Source organism: Pinus tabuliformis, chromosome 9 (genome assembly GCF_031772625.1).
Source record: "Pinus tabuliformis cultivar Carrire ecotype Pingquan chromosome 9, CPIR1, whole genome shotgun sequence".
NCBI classification, from domain to species: Eukaryota; Viridiplantae; Streptophyta; class Pinopsida; order Pinales; family Pinaceae; genus Pinus; species Pinus tabuliformis.
In genome coordinates this window covers 656,037,323-656,062,386 of record NC_142307.1, presented here as the reverse complement: position 1 = coordinate 656,062,386, position 25,064 = coordinate 656,037,323, and the positions used below count along the sequence as shown (strand labels likewise).

The following is a 25,064-nucleotide window of genomic DNA, read 5'->3' as shown; positions in this document are numbered from 1 at the left end:
CGATTTGGACTTGGATCTACCTTTCCTTGATTTACTGCGATATCCTGAGCTCTTTCCTCTTTCCATTTTTCTTCCTCTAGACTCTGCACTCAAAGCATTTCCCGATGTCTCACCGGAGCTTTTCCGTCGCATTTCCTCGCTAAGGATAGCACCGACAACATCATCAAACTTTAAAGTACTAGATCCAGAAATGGAGTTACTAATGGCCATTACCAAACCATTCCAACTTTCTGGTAATGAGCACAAGAATAACAGAGCTCTAACTTCATCATCAAAGTTTACCCCTACAGAACTTAACTGACTTGTAACTGTATTAAAGTCATTTAAATGGTTTGCAACAGATCCACCTTCCGACATATTCATATTAAATAACCGTTTCATAAGAAATACCTTGTTTGAGGCCGAGGGTTTTTCATATAGTTTCGACAACGTCTGCATCAAACCCTCTGTCGTGGTTTCCTTCGAAATGTTGAAGGCGACTGACGCAGCAAGGCACAACCGTATTGTTCCGAGTGCCTTTCTATCGAGAAGGTTCCATTCTTCGTCTTTCATACCCGTCGGCATCTTTGTTTTTCTGCCCAATGGTAGGTACAGATCTTTCTGATACAGATAATCTTCCATCTGCATCTTCCACAGCGAGAAGTTTTGGCCGTTAAATTTCTCGACCCTAAACTTACCATCTTCCGCCATTGCTCCCACTCGAACTAGGAACCCTTCTTTCCTGCGAGTTTATCAGCCAAATAGACCTTCGGCTCTGATACCAGTTGTTAGAAAATTATATATTACGGAGCAATGGAACACATAAAATATTGCAGAAATATAAACACAGAAAACGCACAAAACAAGAGAGACACAGATATACGTGGTTCACCCAGTTTGGGCTACGTCCACCCCAAACAGCCAGTCCTCCCTTTCTATTATCCAGCAAAATGAAGAGACACAACCTACAGCAAATCCGCTGTAATATCCTCTGTTTTCTCTCATAGTCTCACCTCTCTGTTTCTCGCTCACAGAATACACATCTATCACACAACCTCAAATACAATACCCTCATACAAAGAGAGGGGTTGCCTTCTAGGGAAAAAAACCCTAAACTAAACATAAGTTCTACCGTCAGATCATCCGCCTAATGAACAGCCCAGATTGACTAGAAATTACTATACTTTTACAAGGCAATTTTACAGCTGTTTTTAGCTTCGGAGGTGCTGCCCCCGAAACCCCCCACCAGGGGGGGGCTCCCAAAGGTCGCAGCCGCCCCCCCTAGACCCCCCCTGCAACGAATATTTTACGAGCGGCGTTGCCGCCCCCATTTCAAACTGGGGTCCTATGTGGCGATACCTTTGGATATAGAAGATAATCAGGCTCCACACCCAACATCCTTAATCAAGAAACCAAGTTCTTACTCATCATCATCCTTGACTCCATATCCCCAAGTGAATTAGGCACTGATCCCTAAAAAGGGGTGGTCATCCCCTTCACCTTTTTCACCTTTTATCACTTTTTCCCAGGTCTAGCCCTCAAAGGTCACCTAGGGCATCAATTTCCCGGGAATTGACCCAAGGAAAAACTTCGATCTCCTACAAGCTACTGTGCTGGTGGGTCCCCTCCCTCTCCACCAAATTTGAGGCAATTCTAACGGTGGAATCTCTGAGAATGCCAAACCCTGGCTTTAGGATCTAAGTTTGCCTAGGTATCCCCAAGGCTAGAATTTAACAAGACCATTTCAACCTTTCAAAGTAAATATTATTGTTTGGTCCTTTCCCTTCACCTTGTCCAGGATAGGAACATCATTGGTTGTTGCATTCCATCCTCGAACCTGGGTTGGGTCCACTTGGCCCCGTGTGGTCCCACTTCTCAATAAAGATTATTTGTTAAGGACCATTTGGGAATCCAAATTTCCCAAGGATTATAGGGATTGAGAACCTTGTCGGCAAGTCTATTCATTCTCCCTCAACCCTCCAATCCTCACCCCTTACCCTTGGAAGACCTAGTCCCTTACTTAAAGAGCAAGCAAGTTCCATTCTTCACTCCATCCTCGGGAAAGGGTTTCTAGGGTCACATTCCACCTATTCATTAACATATACTTTACAAGTGATCCCTACACTATCGGGACTCCTCCCATCGGTGAAAGTCCGTAAAGAGTAAGGAGACTTAGTTGTGGTGACAATGGGCTAAGCCTTCACCATTGCCCTTAACCTAGCAGTTGCCCTCTTAAGAACCCCTTTTAGGTCCCTGCTGGTTTGATTGGTAACAATGCTAAAATTGTTAACCCAACTAATTCAACTAATCGCTATGCAAGGAAATCTCTAAAGGAGAAAAGTTTGGTGGCAGCAACAAAGGGGATATCAGTAAAGCAACTTGGAGCAAAAACAAAGACAGTGGTAGAGGAAGTTCATACTACATTGGAGATAGTACCTTGGAACATTGCAAATAACCCAGTGTCTGAACCATCATCTTCTGAAGGAGAGACATCTCCTACTTCCACAAATTCCAAATTGTGGGAAGAAAGAATGGAAGGAGAAGGAGGAAGAGTAGACAATCCAGAAAACAATGAACCAAAAACGTTTGGATTTCCAATTCTTGACATTACTAGGAATGTCACCATGAAGAACATTCCTTTGTCATCATTACCTCACTTCAACGGTATGTCATCCGAAGATCCTGATTCATTTCTATTCGAATTTGATATACTGTGTAGAAGTTATAATTATACAGATAATGCTCAAAAGTTAAAAAAATTTCCAGCCACCTTAAAAACTCAGTATTGAGATGGTTCATGAGCCTAGGGGAACACACTATTACATCTTGGGATGATATGAAAGAAGCCTTTCTTCAAAAATACCAAGATTACTATAGGCCTAGGGATGCCAAGAATGACATCTTTAAAATGCAGCAAACCGAAGAAGAAAGCCTAGAAGACTACTTAGAAAGGTTCCTTTACAACTACCAAAAAACCAAGCAAGTTGCTCTTGACCTAGCCACAATTAGAACCATTTTTCTAAAAGGAGTATGGGATGACTGCATGGAAGTACTTAATCTCATGAGCTTTGGCGATGTTTATCAAAAATCATTTGCTGAAATTGCTAAATATTGCAAGAAGTACTCTCGTAGTCAAGCTAAAGTTGGGAAAAGCTCAAGAGAACTTACAAGTCGAGTTGGCAAACCCACTACAAGTGGTGTAACCAGAATAGAATAGGAAATCTATTGGAAAATCTTAAAACTGATATCCTTAGTACAATTAATAACTAGCTAGATACCCTCAATAGTAAGAGGAAAACATTGCTTTAGCTATCTTTTGTCCTCGTTGTAGGAAGAAGCATCCTGAAAAAGAATGCCCTTTTAATGCCATAGAGGTCTGTGGAATTTGCACGGATAAACACCTAACTAATGAATGCCCTTCATTACCTGGGTTGCAAGCCATCTACAAAGGGGGAACAGAACCACAAGATCCACCTTATCCCCCTAGGAGACCATGGAGGCAACAAAACCCCTCCATGTTCCAAGACCCTTCCATGTAGTTTGCACAACCACAGTCCCCTCAAATGCCTTACTCCCAATGGGGGCCTCAACCATCACAAGGACATTCTTGGCAACAAGGTTGGAGGGGGACTCCCTATGGGAATATTCCTCCACAACCATACCAAACAGCTTCTTACCCAATATACACACAATATCCTCCAAATATTTCTCAGCTATTGCCAGGGTTTAACCCACACCTATTACCTTCATTTCCTCAACAACAACTGCCTATGAACCCAAGTTCACAACAACCTGCTCTGCCCATGAATCCAAGTCAACAACAGCGTCTTATAAATTCATGTCCACAACAGCTTGCTTTGCCCATGAATCTGAGTCAACAACAAATGCCACCAAATCCAAGTCCTCCTCGAACTACTCAATTACTTGGACAGCCCATTCCAAACCCTAATAATAGGTCAACTCAACTGTACAAAATATGGAGCTGCAAACCTTCCCTACCTACACTATCACTTTAGTTCCAATCAGTGAAATTCGACTAAGATCCAGGAAGGTCTTAAATAAAACAAGCCCTACAGTGATCATTCAAGAAGAACAGCCAACAGAATCACCTCTTGAAGACAAGGACATACATAGCAAAGAGGAAGATTCCCCCCTGATAAAGAAGAAAAAACTCCCTCAGCACCAATCAATTCTACCATACAACCTAAACCATCTCAAGAAGTTACTCAACCACCCTATCCAAAGAGATTGCTTGTCAAAAAGCCTAAGGTCCCGCTAGGATATGATTTAGAGGCCGAACTACGAAATATTTGTGTAAAGATACCCTTGCTTCAAGCTATCAAAGATATTCCTATCTATGCCAAGATTGTAAGGGATCTTTGCATTAAAAAACCAGGAAGAAAAAGGAAGGACCCCCCTATTATAAAAGTAGTTGGCCAATTTTCAGAAACCATGTCAAAGATGCCTTCTAAATACATTGATCCTAGGAATCCAGTAGTGACCATACAGATTAATGGTATATCTTTACCAAACACTCTTGTTGACCTAGGTGCAACAATAAATGTCATGAATGTGGATATTATGCAAAAGCTGCAATTAGAAGGCTTGAGGCAACCCAAACACTATTGGAGTTAGCAGACAAATCCATCCTTAAACCTGCAGGAAGCCTGGATGACATAACAGTCGTACTAGCTTCTTGGGAATATCTTGTAGACTTCTTTGTGATCCATCCAAAATCCTCCAAACTTGGAAATCCAATAGTGTTGGGTCGACCTTGGCTAGCTATTGTTGATGCCTTTATTGGATGTAGGACTGGAGAGATGACAATTTTCAACTGATATCAAAGCCAAAAAGTTACCTTATTTCCTCCTACCCAGCCGGCTATAGAAATCCCCTTATGGATACAAAACCCATATGGAGAGGAGGAATGTACTGAACCATTGCTAAGAATTGAACAGTCTAAAGGTCTTCAAGAACAAACCAAAGATCAAGTTTTGAACTTGTTCTTAACCACAACAGGATGTATTGATTTTCCACAATCCTTTCAAGAATATGAGCACATTTTCAGTTCTGAATTTCAGGAAGCATGTCATCCCTCTACCTCCACATTGTTTTCCATAACAGCAATAGGTGAAGGTAAAGAGTCCTTTGTCCATGTTGTTGAAATTAACCCTGGGAAGTGTCTATATGTTAATTCTGGTCTAGAAGTAGAGCAACAAGAACAATTGATGCAAATGATTAAAAGACAATGTGGTGCTTTTGCATGGGATTATTCTGATATGAAAGGGATCCACCCCAACACCTGCATGCATCACATCTATACAAATGATGAAATTAGACCAATGAGGCAGCCTCAAAGAAGGATGAACCCAGCCCTAAAAGATATAGTAAAAGAAGAACTTCAAAAGCTCTTAAATGCTAACTTCATTTACCCTATTTCTGATAGTAAGTGGGTATCACCACTAGTCATTGTACCTAAGAAAAACGGTAAATGGAGGATTTGTGTGGATTTTAGGGAACTAAATAAGGCTACCTTTAGAGACTACTTTCCCTTGCCTTTCATCGATCAAGTATTGGATACTTTATCCGAGAAGAAGTATTTCTCCTTCTTGGATGGATTTAGCAGTTATAATCAGATCCAAATTGCACCCGAAGACCAAGAAAATACTACATTTACTTGTCCATGGGGTACTTATGCCTACAAGGTGCTTCCTTTTGGGTTATGCAATGCCCCTGCCACCTTTCAAAGGGTTTTCCTTGCTATTTTTTCCGATCTAACCCAAGACTGTGTGGAAGTCTATATGGATGACTTCACAGTATATGGGGAAGATTTCCAACAAGCTTTAGACAACCTAGAGAAAGTTTAATCGGATGTTAAGAGACCAACCTTGCCCTTAGCAATGAAAATTCTATAATGATGCTTACAGAAGGTGTTGTGTTAGACCATCATATTTCCGACACTGGGTTAAGAGTAGACCTTGCTAAGATCGAAATAATCGCTCAGATCAAAACTCCCAGCTCTCAAAGAAGTTATAAATTTTCTAGGGCATGTCGGATATTATAGAAGATTTATTCAAAATTTTACAACCATAGTTGCCCCTATGTTCAAACTTTTAACCAAAGATGTGGAATTCCAGTGGGATTCTCAGTGTCAACTTGCCCTTGAAACTCTTAAACAAAAACTGTCAACTGCTCCAGTTCTAAGAGGACCAAATTGGGCCCTCCCTTTTCACATTTGTACTGATGCCTCAGACACAACTTTGGGGGTTGTTTTGGGCCAAAGAGAGAATCAAATTCCCTATGCCATCTATTTTGTTAGCAAAAATCTCTCTCCTACAGAACTAAACTACACGGTCACTGAAAAAGAATTCTTATCAGTAGTTCATGCCATTAATAAATTTAGACATTATATAACCAGGTATGAAGTTTTTGTACACACAGACCATTCAGCTATTAGATTTTTAATGAATAAACCTATCACCAATGCCCGTGTTACTAGATGGTTGTTACTACTGCAAGAATTTAATATTACTATCATTAACAGACCAGGAAAAGATAATCTTGTCGCTAATTTTCTGTCTAGGCTTGTCCACACAAGTGATAGTGCACCAGTTACTGATGATTTTTCAGATGAGAATTTATTTGCTATTTCTACTTATACTCCTTGGTATGCAGATGTAGCTAATTACCTGGTTACAAGAAAGTTGCCACAAAATTTGTCTTCAAGAGAAAAACAGAGAATCATACAACTTAGTGCTAATTATATGTGGCATGAGGATTGTTTATACCATATTGGACCAGATCTGGTGATCAGAAGATGTGTACGAGAAGATGAGATGCAAGACATTCTAAAAGCTTGCCATAATGAGCCATGTGGTGGACATTTCGCCAACAAAAGAACTGCATATAAAGTGTTACAATCCGGGTATTATTGGCCCACCATTTTCAAGGACACAAAGAAATATGTGGCCAGCTGTGATGATTGTCAAAGGATGGGGAAACCTATCCTAGTAGATGAAATGCCTCTTCAAGCACAGGTAGTCATCGAACCTTTTGATAAATGGGCATTAGATTTTGTAGGACCAATTTCTCCTATGTCCAAAAAGAAGAAATATATTCTGGTATGTACGGATTATGTAACCAAATGGGTAGAGGCTAAAGCACTATATTCTACTAATGAACAATTTGTTGCTGATTTCTTATTTGAAGAGATATTTACCTGTTTTGATGTACCAAGGGAAATAGTAACTGACCAAGGCACTCAATTCACTTCCAAATTGGTCAAATCTATTACAGAGCAGTATAAAATCAAACACCGGAAATCTACACCTTACCACCCCCAAGTGAATGGACAGGTAGAGTCTACCAATAAAGTAATCGAGGCTATTCTCACCAAGACAATACAACTACATCATAAAGACTAGGTTGATAGGTTACCAAAAGCTTTGTGGGCCTATAGGACAACCTGGAGAAACACAACAGGACATTCTCCTTATGAGTTGGTTTACGGGAAACAAGTATTGCTTCCTATAGAATTCCAAGTTAAAACCTTTAGAACTGCCATGCAGCTAGGAATGGATTTAGATGAGGCACAGAAACAAAGGCTAATGGAATTGAATGCATTGGATGATATTAGACAAGATGCTCTTCAAAGGACAATGTTTGTTCAGGATCAAAGAACCAAATGGCACGATAAGTTTATTAAAAAGAAACGTTTTCAACTAGGTGACTAGGCTTTGTTGTATGACAGCAGGTTTAAGGATTTCAAAGGAAAATTGACAACATGGTGGCTGGGACCTTATGAGGTAGATACAATCTATGACAATGGTTCGGTCAAGATAAAAACTATCGATGCATATAAAACTTCCTTTGTCGTGAATGGACATCGATTGAAAGTTTATCATAAGCCACTATCTAAAGAGGATTTTACCAAACATGTTCTTCAAAATTCTGAAATGTAGTTGGTTAGAAAGGGGAGTTCTCCTCTTGTTGATCCACCATTGTAAGTTTTGTTGTATAATTTAATTTAACTTTGTACATATATGTATATAGGTGTGTTGTTGGATAATGATTTTGGTATTACTAATTATGTTTCCTTCCCTGTAGATAGACAATAAAGAAGGACATTTACCAGGTGTAAGTTTATTCCTTTAACCAGCCCTAGTAAATTATTTATGGAAAAGGAACCTATGGAGTTTTCTTTAAGTTTTTCAGACTCCTTAAAATTGAAAACACCGACGAGCAGGAACTGGCCCAGGCTTGAGAAAAATCCACGGGACAGTAAATGGAGTTTTCTTTAAGTTTTTCAGACTCCTTAAAATTGAAAACACCAGTGAGCACAAACTAGCCCAGGCTCGAGAAAAATCCAAGGGTAAGTGAAATGGAGTTTTCTTTAAGTTTTTCAGACTCCTAAAAATTGAAAATACCGGCAAGCATTAACTAATCTGGGCTCGAGAAAAATCCACAGAACAGTAGTAGTTAGGTTTATTTGCCAATAAAATGGAAGTGGCCATAGAAGAAGTGGTTAGTTTGGTTCCAAAAAGAGGAGGTTGTCCAGCTACATAATGCCTTCTTGTTACAGAGCTTGGAGCCTGATCATTGAATTCTTTGGCCTCATTTTCTAACACTTCCACTGCAATTTCAAAGTTCTTGTACCAGTGTGTTGTTTATAGTTTTTCCAGCAGAACAAATTCACATGCAGCATCAGTAATCACTAGCACCTACTCCAGCTTGACCCTCAGAACATGCTAAGCTACAAAGAGAAGCCTACAAGATTCCAATTTGAAGACTATGCATCCGGGTACCTTATTAAAATTTCATCCGGCACTAAAGAAAAACTCCCTGTATTCATTCGGTACTGGAAAGAAGTCTCCTGTGTCCATCTAGTACTGGAAAGCAGTCTCCTATGTTTGTCCGGTACTGGAAAATAGTTGTCATCCAGTACATATATATATATATATATATATCTTTCTTGTGTTGATCTGGTGATGCAGATATGAGGTCAGTGTTTTATTTTCTACTATTAAGATTCATAGTAATCATGTGATGAATATATAAGTACCCTCATAAACCTTTATTACCATCAATTGTTAAGCCCCTAGCCTAAATCCTAAAGTACTCACCTTTATTCCCCTGTTTTTTTAAGAAAGAAAAAAAATATTTCTTATGATATGATCGAATGGGATAATCATGGGTGTGATTGGACGGATGCCAATCATAATTTGAGCAAGTGAATTATATGTTGAATATCTGATGATAAAGCTTCTACCTTCATGGGTTGTTTAAACAATGGTTTTACAACCACTCCATAACAATAAACTGAATGATTACTGGAACCATGACATTGACCATCCCGTACTGATGTACTGGTCCAATCAACCATGTTTTCTCCATCGCGGCTAACCTGCATTTGAATGAAGTTTGACATCATTAACGGAGATGAACATCTAAATAAGCTCTACATACGACTTATCGCCATCATCTTGTATGAGCTCACCTTGTAATTATGGAAACCATTTGACCATTACCATTTCCTTTCAAATTATAAATGCTCTTCTGGATGGCTTCGCCATCCAAATGAGCATCATTTCTCTCTTGCATACCATTCGGCCTTCATTTCACTCATCCTCACTGATTCATCCAGCACTAGCTTTGTCACATTGTTGCCATAACCCAACTTCCGTTACTCAACCCTTTCCGAGTCTTATCCCTAGAAATTGTCTGAGACCTGTCCTTCAAGTCAGCATGGAGGTAGATCAACACGGACTAGTGTTCCAGTTTTATCAAGAAACAAAGGAGTATCAGTTGTGCAAAGAAAAATTTGAGCAAGCTGGTTGGATTTTGTTTCTAGAAAAGTTTAAAGGATACCATGAGGGTGTTTCTCACGCCTTCACTCAAAGTTATGATGGTGAATATGTTCAGTTAGGAGGTCTACAATTAGAGATCACATAAGCCACTATAGAGGAGGCTATAGGATTACCGGCTGCAGGGGAGAAATACTTCAAAGGTGTAAATATTAACAAAGAGCTTTGTCGAAAGTTCTTAGAACCTGAACATTTGAATCTTGACTGGTCTAAGGGTATTCCTAGGAACTGGATCAAAGAGGAATATAGGCTGATGATTAATAGCTTGCAAAGATTCTTAACATGTGAAGGAAGGTATGTCGTCACTTTTCTTTATCATTTAAGACTTTTGTTACATTTTGAAAGGGGACCCCAGATAAACTTCGCGTGAGTTTAAATAATATGGTAAGATGGGTTAAATCAGTTTAAAAAAAGGTTGAGACTAGTATTTATCATCATGGATTGATAAAACTATTAGTTACTCATGAGATAAGGAAGCAGGGTAGTAGTTGGAAAACATTACTCACACAAAATTTTGCTCCGGAAGGAAGTTCCAAATCCATAGAAGAAAACAAGCCAGGGGATAGTAATAAGGATCTAAACAGCGGGCAAGAGAGTAGTAAGAAGAAACAAGGGAAGTCAAGAACTAAAGAAGGCATTTTTGGCCCTACTTCACCAAAATCTGTGAATCAATCAGACAAGGGTAAAACAATAGAGGAGGAGGAATCTCCTGCACCAACAAGGCGATCAATAAAGGGTAAAATACCTTCTCTAGATTCACCCACTCAAAGTAAAATATCAACTAGTGAGAAGAAGGGGAAGAAGTGAGCTGACAGTGATGGAGGATAACTCACAGGTACTATTTCATAGGTAGTTGTTGAGTTACCTTAGGAGGACACTCCTGAGCCAAGGGTTAAAAAGATGAAAAAGCTTAGAACAAGTGAAAAGGGTGACAGAGCACAAACTTTTGAAAAGGGGGACATAGCACAAACTTCTGAAAGAAAGGAGAAACATACACAAAAGGGAGAGGTCTCAAAGTCCATGTCACAGACCAAAAGGGAGAAGAGGAGATTGTTTCAAGACAATATCCTCACTCCTGACAACAGATTTGGTGAGTCATCAGCACCTACACGACAAACTACCAAGAGCATGGTACAACAAGTAATGGCCACTCATACCCATTCTCTTCCAGAAAATCCAATAGATGTCTCTGCTTCACCTGAAAAGGAACATGCATAGGTTGAAATGCTTAGTGAAATAGAGGAATTAGTTACAGAAACCTTGAAATAATTAAGAAAAGAAGTTGAGGCTAGTAAAAAAACTAATAAGCATGCAACAGTTGAGCCTACTAGTTTTCTAACTAGTGATCGAATGACAATTGAGAGACTTCAGATGGAAAATGGAAAACTAAAGGAAAAAGTGAAAGAGTATAAGTTGTTGGACAGGTACATCAAGAAAGAGAATGAGCAATTAAAGGAGAATAGCCAGAGGTTGCAAGATGAGTACGATGAGGTCTCCACCAAGCTTAAGAAGGTTCTTTGTCTCATACACTATACCAGGGTTATTAAAAGGGAACTCAAAGAAGAGGCTTCAGGTGTGAATATCTTAGATCCAAACAGCGGATGTTCAGGCACGCTGTAAGAAGGCTCCATTTTTGAAATTTTGAGGAATGTACCCCATATTGTCCTCTATATTTTACCAACTTTACCTTGAAACCTACTCACCACTTTCCTACCTTCTTCAAGAACATAACTTTTAGCATCCTTGTGTATCTATGAGGTAATTTATATTTAAAGCATGGTTTTTATGATTTCTTGTTAGTAGGAATGAAATAATTGATTCTTTATACTCTCTAATTATTTGGATTGACTCAAATAGATCTTAAGACCATGTTCCTGCTCATCTGGCACTAGTATTATCTATCTGATACCAATGTTGCCCATCTGATACCCGTGCGCTTGCGTTCATCCGGTATTTGTGCTCGTTTGGTACCCGTGCACCTGCGTTCATTCAGTACTTGTGCACTTGCGTTCATCAGGTACCTGTGTACCTTTGTTTTTCCAGTACTTGTGTTCATCCGACACCGATATCATCTATCTAGTACCGACCTTGTTCATTTGGTACCGGTGTTCTTCCTGCGTTGACCCTGTTCATCCGGTACCAGACCCGACTTTTCAAATTCGATGGTTCGAGGGAACTGCTTTCGATGAGACCAAGGGAACTGATGGTCAAAAGCATTACCTTTTTATGGAAAATCGAGATATGTTTCATCCTTGTGCATTGCATGTCATGAGGATGAAGCCAAATATGTGAAGGAAAACGAATTGTAATATTTTTATAATGATTTGATAATATCTTTTAAGCTTTGGATGTAACGGCCATTCCTCTATAAGAGAAGGCTCGTAGATGATAGGTGTTAGTAAATTAGAGACAAAAGTTAGTAAAAGAGACAGAGATACAGAGATTTAAATAGTATTGTTATGCTGGAGATTTGATTGAACAATTAAGTTTTGTAATCCTTTCTTTTGAAATCAATGATATGAGCAGTGATTGATAAGTTCGATGTGTTAATAGATTCTTTAGTTTTGTAAGTTCTTTCAGCTTTCCTTGGTAGCTCGGCAAGGGCCCACTGAAGCCATCAAGGCAAGTTTTTATTACAGTTATTGTGAATTTAGTTTGATTTATGTGTGAAGAGTGACTTAGTGTTATAATTCAATTTCAAAGTATTTGATATGATTCCAGTTTTGATTCTATGCAAGTAATCTGTTTGAGAGTGTGTGATATAAATCTGGAGATGTTAGTTTCTGAGTGATAATTCATTGGTTTTATGAATGCAAACTTTATTTCTTAGGCTGTATGTTTAATTGTTGGTTTCTATTTTGAAGAACAAGAAGAGTTAAGATAAGAGATCTCACCATTCACCTGCATGTGTTGTTAAGTGAAGACTCTTGTCATACCTAACATTTCCTGTATAAGAATGTATAGCTTCCTCCAGAACTAGTTAAATTAGGAATGATTGCTTTGCTTGATTGCAGTGAGTTGATTTTAATCAGTTGCTACAGGAAAACAGAGTTGAATCCATCTTTTTATTTCATGAGCCTATAAATGGACAGACTTGTTACTTGAGCAAGAACCTTTAGATTACATGCTTGTTAAGATTTTATTTATGAGTTTTGCTTTCTGATCTTTAATTTGTGTGAGGAAGTTAGATTGAAACTTGTAAAATGGAGTATTGGTTTTGAATGCTTCTTATCTAGGCTATACTCATCAGACATAGGAACTTATCCGTTATCGGCACATATAGTGTATCAGCTCTATTGATTACGAATCCTTGGATGATAATTTAATTTGTGGCGATATATCACTCATATAATTGCCCCAACAACTAGGGTTTTACCAGTGTTGACTTTGACTTTCCGGGCACCTTCTGACTTTGATTTTCAAGGATAATTTCTACCTTACCAAGCCGCATCCATTGGCAAAAAAATCGAGATTTTCTGGGTTGTTTGACCTGTGTTGGCCGCAATCCTGTTTGACCGCAAGGGTGACTTTTGTTTAACTAGGTTTGATCGCTCTAAAGAGGATTGTTTTGACTATTGTTTGACCTGCATTAGCCCATCTAGATGTCATTCAAAAGTAGAAAATGAATATTAAATCAAAATTACCTTTGTGATGGTCCTCTCATCATGACATCTGCTTGTTGTCACATCAACTCCTTCATACATATTGACACATCTCCAAGATATACAATGTCAAGGGTCTCCCTTCTTTCCAGACTTCATTGGAGTCTTCATACCTTTTCCATGGAGATGTCGTGGTCAATCCTTCTAGTCATCAAATGTTGTTGTTGATGTTGATGTTGATCAGTGGTTGTCATTGATGTCAACCCAATCAGCACCAGGGGCTACCCCGATCTTGCATGGGCTTTTTGACTTGACAACTTACTCTATTCTGAGTCAAGGATCTTCTAGATGGATTCTACTTATCGAGATGTTTCCGTTGATATATGGCACGTTGAGTAATTCTTCATGGTTTGAGAGTTATTTGCGTTTGAAGTTAGTAACCCTAGTAAGTGGGCTAAAACCCTATGGGGTTGTGGCATGGCACTCATAATTGGTTGTGCTAATTGAATAGTCAATAATTAATAATATTCTTTTGCTCCTAAAATCCCTCCAATGTTCACTTGTTGAGGACCCTCTCAACTCAAGACATTCATATAAATAATGACCCTCATATCCTCCTCTAGTAGGGATTTTGTGGCTTCAAACAGGTCATCATGGAATTTTCGCTATAACTTTTTTTCTGCGAAGCTTAAGAAGCTGAAATTAAAACCCATTTGAGCTAAAATCTTGATGAACCTCGTGACCGAATTTTAGATCTTGGTTCGCTATATTTTCGGAGATATGATTTGAGAAAGTTAGGGTTTTTGCAAGCTCCCAAATTCCATGTCAAACAGGTGACGTTGGGAAAATCGTCATAACTTTCTCTCTGAGCATTGGATTCAAATTTCGTAAATAGTCACAGAAAGAGGACGGACTGTAGTTTGTTGAGTAGTGTTTTCAGGGCCGAAGGTCGTAACAGTGACACGTGGCACTTCGTACAAGTTCGCTCTACTGAACCAGTCTATAATCAGGTCATCGTGGGAGATTGGGCATAACTCTTTCTTGAAGAATCCAATCTTGATCAGACCTGTGGGGTTGGAAAGAGGACTCAGAGGGCTACCACAGGATGAAATTTCAGACCTTGGAGATCCGAAATTACATAGATACAACAGATTCAATATCGAGCTCCTAGAAGGCAAGAAAAAGCATGCATTCAAGGATCACTACAATAAGGACCACACATCAACAGTGAAGGGTAAGTCTCCTACAGCAAGGTATGTATGATTAGTGTTTACATTTTAAATATGAGTATCATCTTTGACATATGTTTTTGCAGGACAACGTAAGTACATACAGAGTCTCGGTTATATCTCTATGTCTCTATATGTCACAGTTAGTTTTGATACCACATTTTGGATGTCCTATTCTTGATACTACACATTTTATCCTACATATTCTTGATGCTACACCAAGTCTGCTAAATCTTTATGATGTTGTAAGTTCATGTTACTTGTCTTGTCATAGTTGATAGAATGGTCTCTGTTGTTATACTTAGAACTTGGTCCATCACAAGTCTAGGGTCTGTCATCAGTTTTTATTGTATATATCTTTAGGTCAGTTTTGGATATAGTCTTGCATATAGTTCAGGCCTATAGTAAGAGTGGGAGTCTTTGTCTACTACTGCAACAAGTCAACAACAAAAGTGACAAGCACACTTCAGGTACGCATTGTAATTTTAATTTGTATTTATTCATTATTATGCACTTACATGTGTTTTGCAGGCAGAGGTAAGTTGAAGGGTATTTTGTTTTGTTTTGGGATTTGTTTCGTCGGGCAAATTTTGCATGTAGGTAGAAGAAGATTCAAGTACAACTTCAAGCAAGAATTCAAGAGTAGAAGTATCAAATCAAAGGAAGCATTGTAGCAGGACGTCCTTTGAAGACATGACAGCCATCCGTATATTGTGAAGAAGTGTCAGGGCCAAGAGTCATCAATGTAAAGTTGTAAAAGTGTCATCATTGGAAGAGTCATTATTGTAAAAGAGTCAATCTGCCTGGAGTCGAAAAGGCATTATTGGGAGGTATAGGAGTCTCTATTGGGATGATGTCATGGTTCGGTTGCAGGTCATAGTGTGATTGGGTGCTCCGTCAAAATCATTGTAAATCATATCGTATCGTGGATTATTGTCCCTGGTTTGGGAATCCACAGTCTTGTCTTATTTCAGTCATTATAGGGTGGTAGGGAGGTGTTAGGCAGGTGTATGAAGTCACCTACAGGTTGGGGCCTGTGAACACTTCAGGGTGGTAGGGTGGTGCTAGGGCAAGTTGTGGCTCGCTAGGGTGTTGGGGCATCCATTCAGTTGATTGTTGATGCAGGAGCATGAGACTTGGAGGGAAAAGGCTTCAAACTTATTCCAAAAATACAAAAAAATCTACAAGCAAAGGAGTGGGATCCTTTAGCCATCAATTTCCATGTTTTTCTAGTTAGGCATAGAGCTAGAATATAGGATTTGATCATGATGTAATAAGTGTTAGTTAGTTAGCTATAGTGGAGATTCTCGAGGAGAATGCCTCGCAGAACAGATAGGATTAATAAATTTTAGCCTTTGTATTAGGATCTGGTTGTTAGGATGAACCAGTACTTATGTAATTTTCACGCTATTGTAAAGGGATTTTGACTGTTGAAGAAATTTGGCTTCCTTGGAGCGAATTCAATAGATTTGGAAGATTTAGTTCATGTGAATGATAAATTCTCTGTCAAATCCCGAAGGATAATCTCCTTTGAAATCTCTGTTTTATTGTGAATTTCCAAGTTTAAATGGTGTTTTGTGAAATTGGTTAAAATTGTGTCGATTGTGTTAAATTCTGTGTTTTTCCTTTTAAACTGAGTTTATCATAAATTCTGAGTATATCAAGCGGAAGGTTGAGATTTGTAGAGGGAAAACCATAGACAGAGGTCAAGGCAGATCAACGGGGTTCGGGTGCGGAGGTTAATCGATAGTTAACAAACTGAAGAGGTTTGAAGAAACCGCAAGTGGTTATCGGGTGCAAGAAGGGCCGTAAGCGGTATTCACCGTTTGGGCTCTGATTCCATACAGATGGTGACACGTAGCGGAGAGGGAGAGAGTTAAACCGCTTATCGGGCGGGTTTCAAGTGCGCAGGTTAGCCACCCGATATGTGTTTAAGCCATCAGATCTGTTGATGTGAGATCAACGGTTGACACAAGTGGAGCAGGTTCAGAGATCGGGAAACGTTGTGACCGTTGGATCTTGAAGAGATCAACGATGGAAAAGCGCGACAGGTTTTAGAAGGTGGACTTAAAATTTTAATAAGCTATGAGTTATATTACCGTCCGGTCCAGGTTAATGGAGGTTTAGTGGTGTTCTGCAGTTTTAGAGGAGTCGGCTAACTTAGCGAAGTTAAAAAGGTTATCGGTGTATTGTGACTGCCGATAGTGAAGTGCGATAGTGTTATTCCATTCCTTATGGAATAACCCCGCAATAGTGTATTTTGCGTGTTAACGCATTTCTTTTTGGAAAACAGGGTCGATAGTGTTAAGAAGGGGATGACAGAGACCCCATTGAACCAGCTCAACCCGCAACCAGAAATAGAAGAGATAATCTCGCAGTTTAGTAGTTTAACACTCCTACCTGCAACCAGATTGCCATCAATTACTGAATAAACCAGGGCATTTGGGCATCCTTCCAGTGGGGGCTGGAGAAGAATGCTTTTCTAGAAGTCTAGGAAGTTGTTGCTTTCATTTCAGTTGGGGCTGAAGATTAAAGAATTTATTAGAAAAGAGTTCGGTGGTTTTTGACCCGGAGGGGGTTTTCCACCTAAAATTCTTGTGCCCACTGTGTTCTTTTATTTACTGTTATTACTGCATAAACATTAATAATAATTGAAGATTAACTAATGCTCTAAAAATATTTAAAAGTGCTAATTGCTAAGGAATATTGATTCACCCCCCCTCTTAGTATTTCCAACAGTTGATTTCCTTTTCTATGTGACCATAGTTGCATCTTTCATGATCTTTCCTTACTTTCTTCACATATTGCATCCCAGGAACTTCCATCCATAGTTCTTTTGTTTTTGTCAACCACCTCATATTCCATATGAGGCCTTATTATGTTGATTTCATCTTAGTCAATATGTGAACTATGCCTTCATGTATCCTTCCAAAGTAGGAGATCCTTTTCTTTTGATCATGCTCATGAGATAGAGCATTTATCCATGTTATCTGCAACTATATGAAATGACTCAATTTTATCAAATACAAGCATGCATACCTCATTTTTCCTTTTGTTCATATAGACTTCCTTCGACAGCTTCATTGATTGAAAGAATTCCAATCCCTTGACCTACTTTACTTCTTTTGACATCATACCATCATTCCATGAATTCCATCCAAAGTGGAATTCTCAGCAAGACATCTTTGAAGAGATGAACCTTCTAATGAAGATTCCAGTATAGGATCATGATTATCCTTATCTTGCAAATGCTACTTTCCAATGATGAATGATGAGCTCCATACTAGATGACTTTCTTCTACCCATAAGTACCACCAATGCTTACAATGAGGTTACTAAGAGCTACTTCCTTCTAATAATGACTACCATAGACTTAGGCTATTTTTCAAGCTTCCCAAAATGAGCTCTTGCTTTCAATCATATGCTACCATGATGCCATCCACTAAAAAGATGCAAGGCTATCATGCTTCTAATGTCTCCTACCATGATAGCTATATTTACAAAACTGAAAAGAATTAGGTGAAGGCGGCTTATCTCAATCATCGTAGAGATATTTTGCTTCCTCCTTCTTGGATTTCTTATTTTCAGCTTCTTGTACTTCTTCAATGATATGGGCTTCTTCCCTTCCTCTTTTTATATTGTCCTTCTTAAGCTTAGGACAATCTCTCTTGTAGTGCCCATATTCTTGACATTCATAGCGTTGAATCTTCGCCATATTCTTCTTCCTTTTCTGAGGACCAATTTTCCCAAACTTCCCTTTTATCTTTGCCATGGAAGCATATTCCTGGGCTTTGCTCATTTGATCCTACATCATATTTTGTCTTCAGCCTGGTTTCTTCAATTTTACATAGTGACCACAGATCATTGAATGGAGTAGCTTCCTTCTTCCCATTTATACTTTATGTGAAGTTGCCCCAATATTCTGGTAGTGCATTGAGCACTATGGTAGTCATCTCTTTGTCAGACATTATCTCTCCCAATTTTTGTAATTGATCTCTTATTTCAGATATTCTCATAAAGTATGAGGTTATTCCTTTCTCTTTTGATATCTCCATCTTGTAGAGTTGTTGTCTTAACGAGATGACTTCTCCTACAGTGCTTACGGAAAACAATTCTACAAGTTTGTCATATATTTCTTTTGATGTTTCTAGTTTTGATACATAGGGAATGAGGGGATCCTTGATGGATTCTATGAGAATCCTTTGAGCCCTTACTTCCCCTTTCATATACCTTGCAAGTGTTTGAGCATCTTCCTTTAGAGGTTTGGTGATTGAGCCCGTAACATGTTCCATGACCTCATTTTCTATGAGGTTCAGATCTGTCCTTTTCTTCCATGCAAGAAAGTTTGAAGCCTCAAACAGTTTGTTTTTTTTCTTGCAAAAAGACATTTTGACAAATCCAGATGTAGACATAAATATACTTGTGAAGATGCTTCACTTCAACTTGTTTCCTTCTTGATTTTGATGATGAGATTGATAGTAGAGGACTTCTTCTTGAAGAAGATGTCTTCAAGAGTGATTCTTGATCTTGAATCCTTGATGATGACAATTCCTTTGTCCTTGCTTCCCTTAGGTGAATAGTAGTTCTTTCTTGGAGATAGGGTCTTTGAGTTCTTCTCCCTTGAGATGATAATTTGAACGAGGATCTTGAGAATGCTTTAACTGTGGACTTCTTTTTTTATTGATCTAGGATTTTGACACTATCTTCAATATGTCTTGGAGATGAGAGGATCTTCTTGATTCTTTGATGCCCTTGATATCCTTCGAGAACCTTGATTTTGAGACCTTGAGTGTCCCTTGTTGAGTTTCCCTTCCTTCTCTTGTTACCTTAGCTCTAATACCACGTTGAGAAATCTAGAGCAAAAGAATAAGCATGATTTCTCTTTCTTTGATAACTGCTTGTGATTTATTTTTACTTAGCTTGATTAACTTTTTCTTACACTTGATTATTATTAGTGTTCTTTATCATCAAACAACTACCAAACAATAAAATCAATGAGACAATAGGACACAAGATGTAGACGATCAGCCATGGCCAAAACCTCTCCAAGACTAAGAGGAAAACCCACGAGAATTCTTCTTATAGAAACTTCAATTGACAAATTCCAAGACCTAGACCCTTGACCAACAACCCCTCCAAGGCCAAGTCAATGCTTCCTCAAATGAACTTCTTCGTCCTCAAGTCAATGCTAGTCAAACTTGTGCCACAACTTCAAATTTCAGCTAGCTATTGCAGACCTGCAATTTTCGGCTCCTTCTACAAAAACCCTAGGTCACACGTGTGGTTGCAATATGGACAAATCTTCCTCCTTTTGACTTCGCTTGAATTTGATTTCCTTTCTTGACAATTTGGCTTGGTAAATAACACATCTTTTGTCCACAACTTCAGCTCTTATATGGTGATTGCAACTCGATATTCTCTATTGCAAGATTACATCCTTACCTTCGCATGTGTGGAGTAATTTAGCCCAAAACAGATAAAAATTACTTTGATTTTCTTCTTCTTTTGAATCTTCTTCTCTTTGCTCCTTTAAGGTCTTCTTTCTTGCCCTAGATCGAACTTCTTGTTGCTTGATGAGTGTGTCCTTGAATGAGGCTAAGTGCTCCTTTATATAGGCTTCTCAACTTGTCCAATAGGCCGACATGTCTTCTTAGGTAGGTCGACTTGATCATAAGCACTTGACAAGGTCTTGGAGGGTTATTTGACTTGACTTTGACTTAAATATTTTTTCTTACAATATGTAACATGCCCAAGAAGGGTTATTCATACATGACAATGACTCTTTTGACTTTATAGACTCAATGACAAATCCTAGAAGCTCTCAATGGGAGTTTGACCTGAAATAAATTTCCCTTGAGCATGAAACCAATGCCTCAAGCACAATAATAATAAGTTTATTTTTCTCTTTTCATTGAATACATAAAAACATATGTCATTATGAAGACCAAACCTAGTTATATATTTCAACACTGACTTGGTGGAGGAGACCTAAAAGACCTATTTTACATTAAAATAAAGTTCTTTCTTGATAAATGAAACCCAAAAATGGTTTTTAACATATTATTGACAAAGACAAGGACGCTTGACATAAACCCTAAAAGCTTACAATGGAAGCTTTGACCTAAAAACCATTGACCCAAGTATGAAACCCATTCTTTAATAAGTCAATTCCTTTAATAAAAAAAATCTTCCTTTTGACAAATACATTACATCATGACTCAAATACAATTATGAAGACTGATACTAGTTACATTTTTCAACAAAAACCCACAAGGGGGAAAACCCAACATGATTCTTCTTCCATTAGATGTTCATCAAATGTCTAGTTGAGATACATAGTCTAAGTACATCCAACAACTAGTCAAAGGTCAAAGCCTTAATTTCAAGTCAACCAATCCAATATCCAATCATGAGACAAAAGTGAAATTTGGTCAAATAACAATTCTACAATTTTCCAGCTTTGTCAAAGTCAGAGTCAAAGTGAATAGTAGTCAACGTAGCCCTAACCAATCAAAGTCAATAATCATATCTACTTTAAAAGGTTTGATCAACTAGTCAAAGAATGGAACCTCTTTTGCTCAGTCAAATTCGGTCAAAATTGTCCAAAAATTATGCCCACAAATCGGTCAAAGTCAACAATTTGACCTCTGGAAACCCTAGCCTAAGATTTGTGGTCAATGACAGTCAAAGTTTCCAGAAAAGCTCGGTCAAAATCCCAGTCAAATTGGCCTCCCAAAATTGATTCAAAACCAATCAAACGAAGTCAAAATTCTCAAGTCAACATTGGTCAAACAGTCCCAAAACATAAAGTCAACGTTGGTCAACAGAATTCGTCCTCCTTTCTCACGTGTGAAGTCAACTTGAGGTATTTCAGAGATGTACAAACCAAATGATGAAGAGAGATGTGCAATGTGATGTCTCCAAGTGATGTCAAGTGATGTGTATTTATATGTGGTCTTGGGGGTCGAATTTCTCCTTTAGGCCGACTTGTACTTGTTGAGGTGACATGGACTAGCATTAAAAAAAATATTTCCCATGTGAAAATTTAATTTTTCCAAGGGCAAGTGGGGTCTCCTTAGGGTTTGTTGGGCTTCCCAAATGGGAAAATTGCTCCCTCAACTGCCAATTTTGAATAGTTGGGCTTCATGATCCACCAGCTTGGATCTCGTCTTCATAGAATCGGGTGAAGCCTTGAGTGATGGTTCAATATCTAGGAATTTTGTTGGGTACTGGTCTCTTAGTTTTTGATATGTGGAACTGGTGTCTAAAATGGCTTTAGGTCAAGCTTCTCGTCTAACAGTGTAAGGCTCTTCACTCAGTATGAAAGCTTACAGTGGTTTTGTGAATTCTTCAAGCTTCCCACATCCACAAAGCCTCTTGCTAGCTCAAAAGTAGGAATCAACTCAAGTGATTGGAGCAAATCCTCAATATTTTTCTTTGGTATAGGTATGGTGGTGAGATTGGACTTGCCATGGTTCCTTGGGAAGTCTGTAGTATGCCTAAGAAGGAAAGTAGCCTTCGTCTTATTGATATTGTGGCTTAAGGTGTTAAGCCCTATATAATCCCCATGTTAATCTAAAACCCCTTATTAAGCCCTAGATATTGAGTTATTAAATTTATATTATTATGTTATTTAAAATTGTTCATTGTACCATTTTGTTATAATTGTACCTATTACTCATTGTTGTCGTAAAATCTAGCAGGCATGGTGCAAAGCCTCACTGTGCAAGGCCAAACCTTATGGAAACAAGAGAAAGAGTTTCCAATGTCCCCTCGGCAACCTTTCTCCTGCCTTTTAGTGGATTTAGACCACAAGGGAGGCTTCCCTAAATCACATAGAAATATATTCTAATATTATGGCTTCCTGGATAATGGAAAGAAAGGCCTCAAAGAAGGTCACACTAGACTAGGGGCAAAGGATAACCACCAAGGTGAAACATGGGAACAGGGATACAACTAAAAGTGGACAATTTTAAAACAAGGTTAATTTACCTTATAATGGATGATCCACCTTCATCTAATCACATTGACCGGAGAATAGATGGAGTGCATTTGAAGCTAGCTATCTGTAGATCACACAGAGTTGTTGGCTGGCACGCTGAATAAAATGGGAGAAAATGTTTCTCCTAGGGGTCAACCATTTGGGTCGGTAACAGTACCATATAGACTTCGATGCATCAAAAATAATACTTTATGCCAAAATAGGCATCATAGCAATCCTCTAATCATGAAATGGAACTGCCGAGAGGTGATGGTCAATGAACAAATATGCATCAAAGAAGCAACACAATGACTCCAAATCCAACATCCTCCAGCGTCCAAACACAACCTGCTTGGGCAGTGTCTTCAAAACTGGACAAGCCTCACTCTATATGATACGTAACACCTCTATTTGAGATAACACTCAAGAACATTCCAAAGAGAAAAGAGAATAAACCCATCTAAAGAAATAGACAGTCTAGTCTTCAAGTTGTTTTTAGAGTGCACAACTTCAACGAGAATTTCATGCCAAGTTCTCCCCAAAAATAAAATGGTCATTTATGGAGGCTTTGGGCAGATTTATAACCTGCATTCATGGCCCTTCAGCTAGTCCATCCTTGTGTATTTACTGTCATAGGGCATGGCATATCACTTCATTTCCAACCCATTATTGTATGTGCATAAGTGGTGCTTGAAAGAGGGGCACTTGAGAATATATTCTTATTAGGCTTGAGTGTTTGTCTTTGTTAGGCTTGTAAAGGTTGGCATATTTGTGTTACTCTTTATGAGGTACCTAGAGGGGGGTCTTTCTAAAGATTATGCATGTCATTGTTCGCAAGCCCAAAGAATTATTTATGAATTTTAATTACCATATGGATTGACTAAGGAATCAAATAGATTATTTTCTTAATATGAGGTTGTAACATGCACAATAGATGATTGCTACAACAGTATTGTTGCTTGAAAGTTAGAGATATTTTACCAAATGATGTAAAACTGCAACTTCTACACACTATTCCAATGGATGTGCATTGTATTGCAAAAGAGACAACGAATTCGTTGCAAAAGGAAACGTTTGTGTAAAGCAAGGGATATGAATAATATGGAAAAAAATAGGAATGAGGGAGACCACAACAAACTAGGGTTTAGAACGTTGCTTTATGTTTGCATTTTATCTAACGCTCCTTATTTTGTTTGTTGCATAGATAATTGTTATAGAATTTGGAAGGCATTCATGACTAATGACTGCAATTTGGAACAGGAAGTGAGACGAGGTAGCCATCTTCTCGTGGCAACAGACTTAGCAGCAAGAGGGCTTGATCTACCAGAGACAAGTCATATATACAATTTTGATCTACCTAAATCAGCAACCGACTACATTCATAGGGCTGGTAGGACTGGCCGTAAACCATTTTCAAATGAAAAATGTATTGTAACAAACTTGATAACAAACAATGAATTGTTTGTATTAGAACGAATAGAAAATGAGTTGTCATTCAAATGCCAAAATGTCACTTTATCTTGTTAGTTTAATTTCAGTGTTTTCTCCTATGTATTCAATAAACAGACTATCAAGCTAGTCTTTTCACTGTAATAAAATGTTCTAAACATAATCCCAAGGTGTGTTCCCAAGCATCTTTGAGATGTATATGTGTAGTAGGAAAAGTCAATTGTTAATTCAAGTTTTCCATCAAGATCTAAATATTTGAAATAGTTAAGTGACAAAAAGCATGAGTTGGTCTTAGAGCTCCTCATAGAGGTTGGCAGCAAGTGGACTTCCTCTAGTTTGAGAATGTATCCTTTAAATATACAGTCTATGAAGTTAATACTGATCAACTGCATTTTATGTTGAAGATTTTATGACTAAAATCCTTTTATATTTTATTTATTAATTGTGCGTTCTTGACTAAATTTGAGGACCTCTTCGGATGTCCTCTCGCTATTTTACTCATCTATGTCATATTGTCATTCTGCACCTTAATCATTGATGTTACATGTGTTTATCTATGACAACAATATGATTGGTGGTAGTGGCTCAATATATTTTCATTTTGGTTTTGATATGACTTTTAATGGTGGGATTTTGACGATGCCTTTCACAAGTTGGAATAAAGATTCACATACATTGATAACAGAATGCATGTGATGACTCAGTGGTAGTTTTGTATGGAGATAGGTCCATTGTTTTTGTTTCTCTACATGGTAGTTGGCATGGTTGAACAAGTGGGCATAGTGGTTCATCTTCTTTCATTGCATGTTATATCCCACTCGATTAAAAGTAGAGTGATATAAAGCCTCTTTAGAGTCCTTGCCTATGATACAATTAAAAAACTCGCATTATGTTGAGGATAGTCATGGCATCGATGAAATGTATGTGTGTTGATATTGTGGATAGTTATGGTTCTAAAGCG

General features: G+C 38.3%; 1 protein-coding gene across 5 annotated transcripts in view; it reads left to right on the top strand.

The window, feature by feature from the left end:
* Positions 1–24,634, top strand: part of LOC149150362 (P-loop containing nucleoside triphosphate hydrolases superfamily protein) — a 310,706-nt gene extending 286,072 nt beyond the window's left edge. For 3 of the 5 annotated variants that reach the window (XM_089440465.1, XM_089440464.1, XM_089440463.1), the window contains one exon: positions 23,915–24,634. In XM_089440465.1, coding sequence (XP_089296591.1) covers positions 23,915–24,181 — 267 coding nt within the window. In that variant the 3' untranslated portion in view covers positions 24,182–24,634. The remainder of the gene's footprint in view (positions 1–23,914) is intronic. The other 2 variants (XM_089440467.1, XM_089440466.1) reach the window with 1 other exon arrangement.
* The last annotated feature ends 430 nt before the right edge of the window (positions 24,635–25,064 follow it).